Source organism: Tripterygium wilfordii, chromosome 11 (assembly GCF_013401445.1).
Source record: "Tripterygium wilfordii isolate XIE 37 chromosome 11, ASM1340144v1, whole genome shotgun sequence".
Lineage (NCBI taxonomy): Eukaryota > Viridiplantae > Streptophyta > Magnoliopsida > Celastrales > Celastraceae > Tripterygium > Tripterygium wilfordii.
Genome location: NC_052242.1, coordinates 2,962,748 through 2,979,748, shown reverse-complemented (window position 1 = coordinate 2,979,748; position 17,001 = coordinate 2,962,748). Strand labels below are relative to the sequence as shown.

The following is a 17,001-nucleotide window of genomic DNA, read 5'->3' as shown; positions in this document are numbered from 1 at the left end:
TACAAAAATGGGACACAAAATAAAGCGAGAAATTTGAGCAATTCATATAAACTAAAAAACTAACCTATAGTGTCGAATTATTGCTATAAAAACCCTAAACAAATACAAGGGTGGATAGAGTTTGTCCAAAGCATTTTTATTTTTTTTATTTTTGAGGGATGGCCAGAAAGTTATTTGGTTGTAATAAAACTACTAGCATCATTACAATCACCATAACATTTTTTGCATTTGGTACAAAAGCAATAGAGAAATCTGGTCCTTCTGAGTATTACAAAATCAGTTTCCAATGGCCCATATCACGCTGTAATGGCCATTGGATAACTTGTCAAAGACCATTCCTTGAGTATTTCACCATTCATGGCCTTTGGCCGATGTATTATCCTCACATTGGCGTACTTCCTTATGATAGAAGCGGCTGCAATCAATTCACCCTCGCGGAGCCAGATGAAGTAAATGTTAGTATACATATACATATATATATGCTAAATTTATTTGTAGACATGCAGTTCCATATGAATTATGTTTTTCTTATGCGTTCTCTCACTTATAATTTGTGTGGATTTTTGCTATAACGGAGTACACTACTAGCTCCAATATTAAATGATATGAAAGCGTTTTGGCTCGAGGTTGCGGCATACTCAAACGATGATTCAAAGGAAATGTTTTGGAGATCACAATGGCGCGATCATGGGATGTGTTACAGGCGTGACAATTTACCTGTAGAACCTTCAGAGTTTTTCAAAATTTGTCATACCTGTTAGAAAAGGCATAGACATCGAAGATATCCTAAACTCAGGTAAGAACTTTTGAGAAATGTTTTTTTTTTCTCCCTCTAGCCAAACAAAATTATAAACATTAAATTATAAGTTTTCTTATGTGAAACAGAAGACATTGTTCCAAGAAATTATAGGCGATATGAAGTAAACGAGATCGCAAATGCTATTGCAAAAGAGCTATGAGGTGTGCGCCCTCAAATTCGTTGCAATCGTAATTTCAGGGGAGTGAAACAACTATATGAGGTTCGGATATGCTTTGACAATATTGACAAGCTCATGTCATGCTCAGTTCCTTTTTCCAACTGCGAAGGAAACGAAATAATACGATGGAATATCCAATACCGACGATGATTGTATGTAATATCTATCTACTTTCTTTGATCTCCTTTTAAGTTTCAACAACTCTTTTCTAGTGCCTTCGGCGACGTAGAATGAATGAAACTGAAACCATGATTCTTGGATTGGAACTGACTAACTGTACTAGTACCTATTCTTCATTCAATAAAGAAATTCCTTTACTTTTAATTTATAAGTGTGTTCATGACGGTGGTGGTATACTCAGATTGAGCAGTTATTTATGGCCACACGATGAAATGGACTAAAATCAAATGGTTATAATGCAAATTCAGGACCCTCATTATAGATTATTAGTATATGTGTGTTTAATGTTCGATTCCTATGAGAATCATATTTCTCAATGGTATTTCAAAAAAAAAAAGATTATTGGTAAATTAATCCTTGTTTGTTAGCGCATGAAAAGTTTTGAGATAAAATTTTCTTAATAAGTAAAATGGTAATTATTATTATTGTGATAGGGGACTCGAACCTTACTCTCATTCAAAATTGAGTTAAGGTGTAACAAATTTTCTTGTATTTTCATTATGGATGATTTAAATGATGATGATATTTTTAAGGTGAAACCTAGTTTGGTCATATTGTTGGATGTCCGAAAATTACAATGTAAACATTGATTTATGACAAGGAGATATGTCCAAACTCTTCATTATGGATGATTTAAATGATGGTTATATTTTTAAGATGAAACCTAGTTTGGTTATATTGTTGTATGTCCAAGAATTACAATGTAAACATTGGTTTAGGACAAGGAAATATGTCCAATGATGATGGTATTTTCAAGGTGAAACCTTGTTTCCATGTCATGAGAATTACAATGTAAACCTTGGTTTAGGACAATGAGATATGTCCAACTCTTTGTTGGTATGTAGTTGACACATATGACGCTGTAATGGTCATTGGATAACTTGTGAAAGACCATTCCTAGAGTATTTCACCATTCATGGTCTATGGCCAATGTATTATCTTGATGTTGACGTAATTCCTTACAATATAAGGAATTTGGGGGCTCCGTAATTCCCTAGAGTCTACAATTCACATCTAATGGTGGAGAAAAATTCAGCCAATTTTTAAAATTTGAAAAACAAAAAATGTGTTGTGTTGTGATGTGACACACCTCCCAAACTATTGAATTTCAATTGTAGACTCTACAATTATAAGCGGATGCAGTGAATCCATCCCTATAAAACCAGATGAAGTAAATGTCCGTATACATATATGCAAATTTTTTTGTAGTTTCATATGAATAATGTCTCCTATGCCTTTTGACTTATCATTTGTATAGATTTTTTGTTATTATAGAGTACACTACTATCTCCAATATTAGATGATATATACGAGAACTTTTTGGCCACGGGTTGAGGCATACTCAAACGATAATTCGAATGAAATATTTTGGAGATCACAATGGCGTGATCTGGAATGTGTTATAGGCGTGACAATTTACCTCTACGTAGCACCTTTAGAGTTTTTCAAAGTAACATACTACTTGTTACAAGAATATCTATAGATAGACCTTCTCCATTTTGGAGAAGGTCATGCACAAATAAATCTAAAGACTTAGCCTAAATCATCCATAACTATTCACTACCTAAATACTCAACCCAAACGCCATCCATTGCCGGTCTCCATCCACGATCACTGTTATTTGATCCACATTACTGACTTGATCGTCGGAGTCTATTTGATCGGCACTCCCCAATCCGATCTAGGAGCCTATAACGGTTTAAGCTGTTTGAAGTGTTGCATGTCCACAGATTGCAAACAACCCTACATCGACAAAGTTAACTATTCAACGGTTGTAGGATCAGGCACCTATATCGGTTTGAGGGTTTTTCTGAGTTTCTTTTTGTGTAGGCCGTGGTGTATAGGTTGTTTTGTCAGTGTTAATTTTTTTTTGGAGGATTACTACGTCGTAATCTCTTTTCTTTGTCTTTTGTTGTCGTCTTGCTATTGCTTAGTTTTTGCTATTCCTCCACCATAAATAACCCTTTTAATGAAATTTGGAGATATCGGCCCCTTTTATAAATTTTCTTGCTATTTTTTTTTATCACCAATTTGCATGCTATATTTATTTTCATGACGGATTATTTAAATGATGATGATATTTTTAAAATGACAGCCTAGTTTTTAGGAAATTAACTCCAATTTTGTCGTTCCATTGTACTTGGACAAGAATTACGATTTAAACAATAGTTTTTCTAGGAGAAGGACATATCAATGTCCAACGCTTTGTTGGTATATTGTTGACCGTTGCGAACTTGGGAAGATTTTGAATTGAAATTGTGGGCCCCTTGGCCACCTTCGATAACAAGTCTCCACGTTGAGCAATCACAATGGTTGCATTTTGCTTGGGCATGGATGATATATTTTTGTCTCGTATAATGGGGCATGAATTAAAAAGCTTTACAATAGTGTAATTATGTTGTCCCAAATTAACTCCAATTATGTTACTTGATACGCCCCACTTCCACCTTACTCGCAACTATACCAAATTAATATTGGGTCCCACCTTAACTACACTAAAAATTAAACCAGTAAATTTGCACCACTATACTAATATATTTTGTTAACTCAACTCACATCGGTATAAAAACATATCCTCCAATACATTTTGTTGGCCCCAATAAATTTATTCCATTGTGATTGTTGACAACACGATTGTTCTTAACATACGTTACAAATTACAAAAACACAAAATAAAGCGAGAAATTTGAGAAATGCATACAGTTTTTAAACTAATCTATAGTGTTGAATTGGTGCTATAAAAACCCTAAACAAATACAAATAAGGATAGAGTATGTCCAGCCACATTGTAGAGATGGCAAGAAAGTTATTTGGTTGTAATGAAACTATTAGCATCGTTACAATCATCGTCGGATTCTTTGCATTTGGTACAAAAGCAATAGAAAATTTTGGTCCTTTTGATTATTACAAAATCAGTTTCCAATGGCCAATAGCACGTTGTAATGGTCATTGGGTACCTTGTGAGAGACCATTCCTAGAGTATTTCACCATTCATGGCCTCTGGCCAATGTATTATCTTGATGTTGACGTACTTCCTTATAACAGAAGCGGATGCAGTCAATACTTCCGGAGGAGACCCATGAAACCAGAACAAGTTAATGTCAGTATACATATATGCAAAATTATTTTCTAGTTCCATACCAATAATGTTTTTCCGACGCGTTCTTTCTTATAATTCTTGTGGATTTTTGTTTATATAACAGAGTACACTACTAGGTCCAATATTAAATGATATGAAAATTCTTTGGCCAGAAGTTTCGGCATACTCAAACGATGATTCAAATGAAGAATTTTGGAGAGCACAATGGCGCGATCATGGGATGTGTTATAGTCGCAACAATTTACCTGTAGAACCTTTAGAGTTTTTCAATTTTGTCTTAGACACTAGAAAAGGAATAGATATCCAAAATATCTTAAACTCAGGTAAACTACTATGATAGATTCTACAGATATCATCTGTAAAAACTTCTGAGAAATGAATTTCACACTTTTTTCCTCTCATTGTTTGGTAACCAAACAACGTTTTATATTTTTTTTCCTTGTGTGAAACAGGAGGCATTGTTCCCAGAAATGATAGGAGATACGCAGTAAGGGAGATTGCAGAAGCTATTGCACAAGACTTAGGTGGCGCGCTCCCTCAAATTCGTTGCAATCATGACTTCAGGAGAGTTAAACAACTATTTGAGGTTCGAATATGCTTTGACAATACTGACAAGCTCATGTCATGCCCAGTTCCTTTCTCTAATTGCCAAGAAAATGAAACTATACGGTGGAATAACCTATACCGTTAAGTATGATTATGTAATATCTATCTATTTTCAAGCTATCGATTGTGTGTGGAAATATTGCATCAAGAAATAATATCATATATACACAGAAAGTGTGATTGTAACTTAAGAATTCTCAAAATGAAGGAACTACATGAGATTAATTAGATTAATTAAATGATGATGATATCACAAATTTTTTGCCATAGTTTATCCTGGATTATTTAAGTGATGATGATATTGTCAAGATAACAGCCTAGTTTTGTGGAAATTAACTCCAATTTTGTCCTAAACAATAGTTTGTAGGAGGAGGACATATCATATGTCCAACGCTTTGTTGGTACGCAATTGACATGAACTTAAATTCTGGACCTTTCTTGGCCATCTTCCCATTTTCTGTTGAGATACCAAGTCTCCAAGTGGGCCATCCTGCGACCTTGGCTGTTTATTAACAAGATGATCAGCGCTATTTGAACCTCACGATTTTTTAAATGTATCCCAAAATATCATCAAAAATGTCAATCTTATGATACCCCATTGCCCTACCACATGAGCCCCAAATTCTTTCAAGCTTCCTTCCCCTTTTCTGTTCATCTGCATAGACGAGAAACCTATCAAAACCCAACCCTATGTTCATCTTCATCGTCACGGAGGCGTCAGACTGATACTGGAGCTGCTGTGGATAGTCGACTGTTCCTTTTCATGTTTTACATCACAGAGAACTCGAGTTTTGGTTGAAGCTTGTTCCTCTTTCAGGTACACGAACCCATGTACCCTTTTCTTTTCTTTTTTTCTCTCTGTCGGATACATGAATAAATTATCCACCACCATACGCTGCGCTTCTTGACATGGGCATCGTGTAATATGCACGGGCTGGACTATGCTTCCTCTTAATCTTAAATGGGTTCTCTTAATTTGAAAATAAATTGTGTGCAGGATTTTTATTTCAGGATTCTTGTTAATTGAGGTTCTGCGTTGTCTGTGTTCATTTCTGATCTTTATTTTGTTGTGAAGCAAACTCTATAATGTTTTCCCTCCCTCTTATGTAGCAAAAGAAACTAAGCCATCTAGTAATGTGGAAAATGTTGAAAGTAAGTCAACCAACAATGTCTGTCAGCGGAGCGCTTTCTCAGACGCTGGCCTGCTTGTGCAAGAGATGCTGGATAAAACATCAGCTCTGCTGCTTTCTAAAGTACGCAGTTGTATCCTTACTTAATTCAGTGATACTTTTCGGTGATGCTTGATTAATCCATCTCATCTCTTCATATCAACGACGATGCTATCAAGCGACACGGTGGACAGCTTGGAACAGTGGTGGGAGAAAATCTAAGAAAGCATCTAAGCTCGGAGTTGACCAACATCGCTGTTAGTCCATCGTAAATGCTATTTCAAAAGCTCCAAAAGTACTACTACTCGTCTATTTAATTCAATCCAAATATTAAGATTAGAAAAGGAAAAAATAAATGAATTTCATTCAAAACACTTCAGAGGCCCCATATTACAGTCGTTTTACTGTTCACAGTATCAATGACAGAACAAGAATTGGAACAATCCGCCTCTATGCACTAGTAAAACTTTGTCCGTTTTAGATTAGTCCATACTAACCCTCACGGCTTTGTCTTCTGAGGCTCATGGTGCCCATACTAGTCTGAGCCCTATAAAAAGCGCTTGTTACTAGTTAGTAAATTTGACCTACAAGAGAGATTTAACACATTTTCATTACTCAGTAGCTTGCCCAATACCACCAAACTTGCATGACAGAGGCCCACTTGAGCCAATGGTTACAAGAATCACTAGTGTTCAGGAAGAAGACAATTAGATTATATGGGTCTGTCTAGTGAATAGTTTTAAGAATAACATACATAAAATTGCCGATAGTTGAGCAATTAAAGTTGGTGTTATCCCAAATTAAGACTTGTTTTGCAGATTAAATTTCAATCTTTTGTACTGGTTCTATGATCTGAGCTTTGTCTATGGTTATCTTCAATTCAATTTTCTTGATTAGTATTAGCTGATTACAGCCTTGAAGCAATTAGAGAGTCTTAAAGGCAAAATTCAGAGTAGCTGAATACTACCTTGATGCAATTGTAGAGTCTTTTTGAATACCTTGATGCAATTGTTTGAGTAGTGCCTTGATTTTCCCTGATATGAGCAATTGTTTGGGGTTACAGATTCTTGATTCATAGTAGTATATGTTAGTCGAAGTAACATTACATCATATTTCTTTAATAGCGTAATTCAACCACTATACAATGTCAGATTCATAGAACTATTGCAATAAAGTTTCCTTCAAGAGTTCAGTTCATCATATTCTTTAATAGGATGCTTTGAAAATGAGCTTATGATCTCACCCCTTCACAGGCTTCACTTGCCCAAAGATGCTGCCAGTTAATGATCAGCTAAATTGATTTTCATTTTTCCAAAATACACTATCCTGCCTGGATACTATACTGCCCTTTTCATTTTTAGGGTTTTCATTTTTGTCAGATAGGCTGCTCTGTTACTTTTAACCTAACATTTCGGTTTACTTGAGCTATATGATTAATTTGCTTACATAATACAATTGGCAAGGAAATATTATTTAGTGGTTGCGGGTTATCCCAACTCGCTATATCGCATCATATAAAGGTGAGAGACATCATTTATCTGCTTTTGAGAATGGATTCTGAGCAGCAAGATCTCGTGAACTGTTCAATCACACGCACTTGTCCCTTTGAAGGGTAATTCATGAGAGAAATTTTGGAGTGACATAAAAAATATCAAACAAATATTGTTATCTCCAACCTGCAAGGATGAGAACGGGTGGCCCTTCATGGCCTGAGGATAATCCGACACTCAAGTCAGTAATCTTTGAGAGTGAATTAAAGTAATTAGAGTAATGATTTCTTAGTCTGTACCTCATTCCTAGGTCTGATGCTCCTTTTATAGTTGGTGTGGAGTGCGTCAGTTGGAAATTTCTTATCTCAAAACCCCGTTTGATATCATTGTTTGAAACTTGAATTGAAACGATTCTGTTGATCTCATGGTTTGAATCTTTGACTTTGAATCTTTCTAGATTGAGGTGATGAATCTTCTCTGTAGTTGAGAACTCTTCCCTTGCCATGTGCATGCTGACTCAGCATAAGGATTTTTACCCATCCACATAAATCTTCGTTTGGGACAATGAGATATGAACTCTTGTTTGGCATGTAGTTGACACAAAACGACAAAAAGCAAAACGTTGTAATGCTTGTGTGAATATATATTGACCACATTAACAATAGGATTGTTCTTAACAAACTATTTGCATTGTATATAGCTATAAAAAAACATAAAACAAAACGAGAAATTTGAGGAATTCATACAAACTAAAAAAATCAATATGTACTGTCGAATTGGTGCTATAAAAACCCTAAATGAATAAAAGGATGGATAGGGTTTGTCCAAATATTTTGATTTCTGAGAGATGGCAAGGAAGTTATTTGGTTGTAGTGAAACTACTAGCATCGTCACATTGTTTGCAATTGGTACAACAGCGACAGAAAATTTAAGCGCAATTGAAATTTCTATGGAGTTATACATTTGTGTATTGATAAGACCATTCATTAATTTTTGAAGCTCGATCTCTCCCTCGGATGAACCATAGAGCCAAGAGAAACCACGGGTTGAGGCATACTCAAACGATAATTCGAATGAAATATTTTGGAGATCACAATATTGGTGTGATCATGGAATGTGTTATAGGCGTGACAATTTATCCGCAGTACCTTTAGAGTTTTTCAAATATGTCGTAGATGTTAGAAAGGGACTAGACATTGAAGATAACCTAAACTCGGCTAAACTATTATGATTCTACAAATATAAACTTTTTAGAAATGAATTTCACGTGTTAATTTTTAGTAGCCAAACAACATTATCAAAATCGACTTGTATTTTTTCTTATGTGAAACAGAAGGCATTGTTCCCACATTTAATAGGAAATATGAAGTAAACGAGATCGCATTCAAATGCTATTACAAAAGAGTTACGTGGTTTACGTCCTCAAACTCGTTGCGATCACAACTACAAGAGAGTTAAACAACTATATGAGATTCAGATATGCTTTGACAATACTGAAAAAGCTCGTGTCATGCCCAGTTCTTTTTTTCTAATTGTGAAGGCAATGAAATAATATGGTGGAGTAACCGATACTGATAATGCTTACATATAGGGGTATCCATGCTCGATTTCGTTTGGTCTTCACTAATATATGTTTAACAATAACCGATCAATCGGTCGGTTTGACGATGAATTCGGTTTGACGCGCTTGGAACAATGCGCTTCTTCAAGCTGTATGCAAGAAGTCCTGGGCGTTTGGAAATAAAGTTAGACTCTAACCCCAGTACATTAACAAAATAATCCATCATCCCCATAATCTTAACCTCAGACAATGGTCATAAAAGGTGGAAACCTTGTAAATGCCATCAAAATATATCTTCCTCAGACCAGCCCCATCTTTTACAGACATCAATCTTTTTTTTTTCCATGTCATTTTGCTAAATGCACGTACAGCCAAAACAAATGCAAACAAAAAAGGTTTCGACCCCATTCCCTTCACCTCCTCCACAACCTCCCTGAACTTATCTGGTTTAGTATGAAAGATCCGAGGATGATGATATCAGATGGTGGCGATATTTGATTCTGGTACTCCATTTTCTCTCAATACATAAATATTGGAGATAACCCACATGAATTTATCATATTTGAAACAACAAGAGATTGCTGATTTGCAGCGCTTGAGATGAACTTGAGTGGTATTAATGATGCTGGGTTTGGAAGAAAAAGCAATTTGTGGAACGAAGCAGTAATCGCGTGTCTCCCATGGAGGAATGTTTTATGGAGAAAATTAAACATCAAAAGAAATTAAGCTGCTGAGAATGGCAGCTTACCAGAGATAGAAATTGAGAATTGTAGTTTTATTGAACTTACTTAACGTTGAACACAAGCAGCTATATATATATCAAGACTTTGACTACCTAATGCTATACATGATGACTAATCCTATCATAAGTTGTTGTACAAGAGTAAACATGAAACATGACTTGTAGATAAGAATAAGCTCCACCCTTGATCGATCAGTACGTTTGTTAAGTACTGTTTGTTCTGATAGGAAGGATAAGCTCGATCTTGCTCTTGTTTGGTTGAACTAACACTTGCCTTGAGTAAGTTTCACTTGGGACAACTCATTATTCAGCAAACCAATCCGGTTGTGGAGGAATATGTGAAGGACCTGCCTTATCTCTCCAAGTAGTCTTCCTTATCTCTCCATGTGACTGCCTTATCAATCCATAACAACACCTTATCACTCCCTTGATCCTTACACATTTGTTGATCATCAGACAATTGTCTGTTTTTAACCAGATCCTAGAGAGACATACTTCAGCTAATTTCGTGTCGCACCAGACAATGATCAAGGAAAGGAAAACCCTAAATCTATAGATAGGACAATGTTTTAAATGAAGGAACCCTTAGAGCATCCACAATGGTGTTTAGGCAATCTAGCACTCTAAAACCATTCTCTCTCTTTTCCTCTCTCCTGGGTGGCACAATTTAATTGGGCGAGTGAGTCCCACAATATGCATTATTCATCAACTATATATACACTCCAAATACACCCACAGTAGATCCCACTATTCTCTCTCTTCCTTTTCATCACCTCTCTCTTACTTTTCATCACATCTCTCTTTCTTTTCATCTTCTCTCTCTTCATTTCCATCATATCTCTCTTAGTTTTCATCATATCTCTATTCATTTTTCATCATCTCTCTCTTCACTATTCATCAATTAAGCTAAACTCCAAAGATGTAACATGAACTAATTTTTCAAGTATCATTTTTCACTCATTGTGTGCATGTAACACTTAACTTATCAAGAAAATATTATCTCAAGTACCCATTGTGAACATTTAGCACTTAACTTATTAAGAAAGTATCATCTTAAGTACTCCAAAATCATCCCATTGTGGATGCTCTTACGACGATGCTTGTTAAAACGCTTCGTTTCATTCTTCTTATTTGGGGCTAGACAAACATCATAGTGACATAGTCTAAATATACAAACATACATACACTTATTAAAAAATAGACATTAAAAGATATATATACATTAAAAATATATATGTAGTAATATACATACATATATATATATATATATATAGTATTATGTGTGTATAGTTGTATGTGTAAAAGAAATGGGGGAGAAGTGTAGTCCCCCTCCCTCCACCCGTGTATATATATTATCGTATATAATGCAAGCAAATGCAATCTAGGGCGGAGCCATGTTGGGCCAATTGCCCACCTTCAAAAAAATTTTTGGATCATAGGTTATTTTCTTAGGCTTATAGCCCATTTTTGCCCACCCTCAACTCTAATTTTTGACCACATTAATATGTTTGACCCAACCCAACCCACTAAGTCGGCTCAACCTTACCTTTTCTCTTTCTCTTTTATATGATTTAGTGTTATTTTCCATACTTTAGAAGATGTAATTAATAAATAACTCCAAAAAAAAAATTTCGAACCCACTTGATTTTGTCCACCCTCACATAAATTTCTGGCCCCGCCCTTGGATGCAATCATGTGTGTGTGTGTATATATATGCAACATTCTTATGAAGGTTCAAATGCTATTACAGAAGATCTGAAGATGCACAGCTTGTTAATTAGCCATGTAAATAACATCAATAATAGAAGGTCTTTTACATAAATTTGATGGGATCGCCAGAAGAGTGAGCTGGTCTTATACACGATTGGATCCATAATTCCATACACATGATTACATGAAGCACAGCAAGCTCTAACCAGCATCTCCTGCAGAAAATTGAAGAGATACCATCTTATTAATTAGTCTACTTCAGGTAAAGCTCTGAGACTCTGACACTAATATAAACAATGTCTAGGGAGACAATTTTTTCCGCCAATCCAACAAATCAAAAATTGATATAAAAGAGAATGGCATACTTGGTTTTTTGCATCTGGTGTCCCTTTCCTCTGTTAAATATATCGAGACACAGCTAGCGCAACCTATTGAGAGACTGAGAGCTAAAGAATACTGCAAGAGGGCCACCGTGAGTCAGCTGCTGGAAGAGCAAATTCCGAATTCAGCATAAATATAAACCGATCTGGGATTCTAGAGTCTTTCCTCCACCAAATGAGCCAAGTTAGTCTAGGACTTTTTACGAATGCTCGAGATCGAGCCTACATTATGATATATCTAATCCAAATCCTAGCTCAACCCACTATGCGCCAGCCAAATCCTTATGGGGTGATCCTCGAATAACTTACAAGCCGCCCGCGGCTCTATTCATTTACAAGGGTAATGGAACTTTTGGTTATTGAAAGAGTTGTCAATTTTTAACTTAACTACCGAATGTTCACACATTCCAAATAGAGAACTCGGAGTTGGAAATTATTTCAATATGCACACAAGGGTGGGCGGCAGATTTCTCACTACCTAGTAGGCTAGTATTAGTAAGATGGTTTAATCATTCACATCAAAGTCCAGGTTCAAAACGACCAAGAAGTAGAGCAAAGCAAGAAATTTTATTCTAATTACCTCCATGAGAAGAGGACCCAGCATCATCATTTGGGGTGATCCGGCGATCCCGAGCCCGAAACGGCCACATATTCGACACCATTTGCCTCAGCCTCGAGCATCTCCTGTTCCTTGCCTCTGCACCATCATCCTCTTGATTACTGCTATTTTGGCTCCTCACAGGCAACTCTTGCCGACAAACCGGACACGAATTATGAAGCCTTAACCATGGAGCAATGCAGTCATTATGGTATATATGTTTACATGGCAATTCCTTTGCTTCTCCACCGACCTTGAACTCTTCCTGACACACCGGACAATTCGAATCATTTACTAGATGGTCTTCTCTGATTTTCACCGTCGGTATCGCCTCAATCGCCCATTCAGGCGCCGGTGGCAGCCCCGGTCTGTCATTTTGGGTCAATTGCTCGATCAGTTCGTTTAATCCCGGCCCGAGAAAGTAATTTCTCGGATCAACCCCCTGTGGAACTGGATTCTCGGGTCGGGTAATTCGATCATCCGGGTTGTTAGGATCCACGGGTCTAAGGATTATCCATGTCCTCGGCCTGGATTGGATTCCGGGTTCGTCTTCATTACTCCGGCCTCGCCGCCTCCGGACAGGAAAATTGCCGTTAAGGCCCAGCTCGTTGCGGCGGCGGGAAAATAAAAAAGGGCGGCGAGTGGGTTCGGGACCTTCGGATGTGATTGGGACGTCAATATCTTCGTTTGAACGTCTGATTGGCGGGTCAAGAAACAGAGAGAGGGCTTCGAGCAAGCGAGCTTCAGGTGAAGGGTCAAAAGCCGTGAAATCAACAACCAATCTCGGTCTGCCTATCTCAATCTCACTAAGGAAATGCCCGAAACATCGAGGGCAAGCAATTTCAGATGGGTTTGATGCCGCAATCCTGACCGTCCGATGGCACCGATAGCACCAATAGAGGCCGAATGAGTTGGGGAAGCCATTGGATCTCGTTCGAGGTGGGCTCAAAGACATGGCTTTGTATTGCCTTTCGGGTTATGGAAGTTGAGACTTAGAATGGTGTTTGTGAATTTAGTTTATATGCATTTGAGAGAGTTTAATTAAAGGATGGATTTCTGGGGTTGCATAAAGCGATTCTCTTTTTTACTTCCTTGATTGTTGAAGCTTTTGGGTTTCAGTGTTTCAGACTTTTTCTGTTCCTACTGTTTCTTCTGGGTAAGGGAAGGCATGAGTGTGTGGTGCTTTGGTGTACAAATTCTTGCTTTTAAGGAGGTTTTAGTTTCGTTCTTTTTCTTTTCTTTCCTTTTTTTATTTTTTGAAATTTGATTTGTGAGGGAGTAACGGCTATCTTTCACTGGAAGCAATTTTACAATCAATTTTTTATGGACGAAAATGTTCCCGGCGTACTTACAAAAGGAGCTTTTTTAGGATGATTTTATGAAAAATCTTTAGGAACATAATAATCTTTGTCTTTGATACGGGTTAATATAACTTTTGGCCACCGAAAGATAGTTTGTGTTTCAATTTGACCATCGAGCTTCAATTGTTCCAAATTGATCATCGGAAATTCAATTTGTTCCAATTAAGACACCTGGATAGAATTGGATAGTTTCGGTCAATCAAACTGTTGAGGTGGCAGGTTGAATATTAAAACCCTTGTTTACGGTTTGCACATATGGCTAATGACGTAAAAAAACCTAAATTCTCTAACCCTACCATTCACCCTCGTTCGAAAACAAGAAGAACCCTAGTACATGAAGAGAGCAACAATTTGAACACAGAGCTGCAATTTGGTCCATCACATATCATCTCTATGTCTGAAGGTGCACCATTGCATCATCTCTGTGGTTTGAGCCTCACTGCTGATCAACGAACATAGAGTTTCAATTTGGGTAAGTTTAGTTCTTTCTTGGCTAGGGTTTTCGACTCTCATTAAGTTTCGATGTTGTATATTCAGTTTGTGTAAATATTTGTTATTCTTTCCATTTTTCAGATAAAGATTAAGGATAAAAAAAAAATTCTGACATGAGACCGTTGACTAGGGCTAGTAACAAGCTTAAAAGGGTAGGCAAAAATGATGGTTTTAGATCACTTATATTTGGTGAGTTTTTATTGACCCATGGATGATAAAATTCTTAAATTTATTGAGGCATGGATCACATTTGGACTACAACAATAACATTTTGTTGTCTCTTTTTTAATGACTCAAGCAAGAGGGCAATGTATTTGGATTACCCACTTGTTGGCTTCATTTGGGGCTCACCTCAATCCATACTCACAACTACACAAAAATCAATACTAGGTCTCACCACACCAAAAATCAAGTTAGTAAATTTATATCGTTGTATCAATACATTTTGTTAACCCATTCACATCACCAAAATATCCAACCACATCTCAGAATGTATTTTGTTGGCCCCAATAAAACCACAGCATTGTGGTTGCTCTATGGCGTAGCGACATTGGATGATGAGGTGTTGGATTCTTATATGACTCGTTTGGAGAGAAATGATAGCAATGTTGTAATTGACAAAACACTGGATGTGGGTGCTGATAAGGATGGTGCTGATGATGAGGAGGCTGTGGTTGGGTCATTTCTACATGCGTCTATCGTTTGGTACAAAAGTAGGACAATTTGGTTCAAAGATAATGAATTTTGAAATAATTCAAAATCGGGTTCTCACATCAATATCCGAGATTAAAAAATATATTTTTTTTAATGATTTTTCACAAAAAATAAATAAATTTGTGAAGTGATTTTTTACATGATTTGTAATGAAAATATTGGTTCAATACTAAAATAAAGTCTTGTTGCTTATTAAGAATTCTTTTGGTGTTTTCAAATATTGGTTATTGTCTTATTGAGATTAATGAGGCCCAAAGAGAGACAGAGAGTTGCCAAACCCAATTAGACACGAGACCAATAAAATAATAGCCTAAATAATAATGTACGAGACAATTATTTGGGCCCAAAACCCGGCCTGAATGATTTCGGGCCTGAAGTTGTGACTGGGCTCCTCCATTATTTTGATAAAGCCTCTTCAAAAAAGGCTGTGCGGGCTGGGCTTTTTGGGCCATTTAGCCCGTGACCAGGTCTATCGCTAGTCCCTCTTACGACTTGTTACGGCCTACGGGGTCTCGTTTGTTATTAATGGGCCGATTTCGGCCCAATCAATTAAAAATGGAGAATATAAAATTGAGTCCTCTCTCTAATGATTTTACATTACTCACTTTTTTATTTAAAAAATACCGTTATCTTTCTCACAATCTCATGTACTCGCTGTGTTCATTCAAATTTTGGTTCAAATATATACATACATATATATATGTCGCCTATGCTAAGCTAGGCCACATACCTACCTCTCATAATTTCCCAACAAACATGTGTATCTACTACTACCACCACAGCACTACGTGGTTTCACCATTTTTTAATCGAGAACGACAATATAAAAGGTTATAATTTGATCATTTGATATGAAAAACTCGGGCAGTTAGGCCTGTGCATAGAAAATTTTCACGTAACGACAGTGTAAGTTAGATCAAAACTCAACGTATGACAACAAGAATATATTACTTCCAATGAGAATCGAACTATAAAGACTTCCAAATTGAGTCTATATGATTTGACCCTAAAAAGATTCATCAACTAAAATTTCACCCAAATGGTTATACATTTCCAAGATATGAGTATTGTGCATTGATATGCTCTTCCTTGTATAAAAAAGAAAGAAAAAAAAGAACAAGGATCTTAATTGATATATATGTGTTAGGTTACTGCCCTACTGCTACTTCATCTACTATTCGTTGACAATTACTGATGCACAAAAATGGTACCTACACGTACATCCATCAACTTTACTTTTTAAACTATATATGTAAATAAATGTACTTTCTTCATTATTTTTGATAAAAAAAAAAAAGCTATCACAGAAGTTAAGGTTGTGTTTGGTATCACTTTCAAAAATTTTGAAAACAAAAACATAAAACATAAAATTCTTGTTTGGTTGAACACTTAAAACTGAAGAAAAAAAAAAGTGTATTTATGCTTTTATTTTCATAATAATGGAGTATATCCACACCACTATATTTTTTATAACTACAGCCTTTGTCGTGTTTCACCATTGAAAATATCAGCAGAAAGAAAAAAAAGATAAAAAATAAAACAATAACCCAAAGTATATTTGATCATTGTCTTTATATCTCTATGCAATTTGCAATCTGAAATCTTGAAGAAAATGCAATCTATAATAAGTGTAACTAGTTCTGTTTCCAATACTTTTAAAAACTTTTTTTTTCTTGTTTTCAAAAATTTTGAAAACCTCTTTTTGGTTTTCATAAAAACCGAAATAGAAAATACAAACAAACAATATATTTTAGTTTTATTTTCTATTTTTTAAAAATTAAAACAAAAAACAAGAAACAAAAGTGATATCAAACATACTCTAAGTTTATAAGGTCAGTTTCATGATTTCATTTCTAGGTAGTACGTACTATAAGGTCACTTACATGAATTATTGTGGAATATCTATTAGTTTGCAAAGTCAA

General features: G+C 36.0%; 1 protein-coding gene across 4 annotated transcripts; it reads right to left on the bottom strand.

Moving 5' to 3' along the window:
• Nucleotides 1-11,531: 11,531 nt before the first annotated feature.
• On the bottom strand, nucleotides 11,532-13,703 carry LOC120009727 (E3 ubiquitin-protein ligase RZF1). 4 transcript variants are annotated; one of them, XR_005470734.1, is made up of 3 exons: nucleotides 12,496-13,703; nucleotides 11,901-12,016; nucleotides 11,532-11,750 (listed from the first exon to the last, which is right to left on the bottom strand). XR_005470734.1 is itself a non-coding variant. In XM_038860417.1 (2 exons), the coding sequence occupies exons 1-2, from the start codon at nucleotides 13,466-13,468 to the stop codon at nucleotides 11,737-11,739; spliced, it is 987 nt and encodes a 328-aa protein (XP_038716345.1). In that variant the 5' UTR covers nucleotides 13,469-13,703; the 3' UTR covers nucleotides 11,532-11,736. The 4 variants fall into 4 exon arrangements, 2 of the variants coding, with proteins under 2 accessions (XP_038716345.1, XP_038716344.1); XR_005470733.1 differs by having other exon boundaries at nucleotides 11,901-11,991; XM_038860417.1 differs by lacking the exon at nucleotides 11,901-12,016.
• Nucleotides 13,704-17,001: the final 3,298 nt, after the last annotated feature.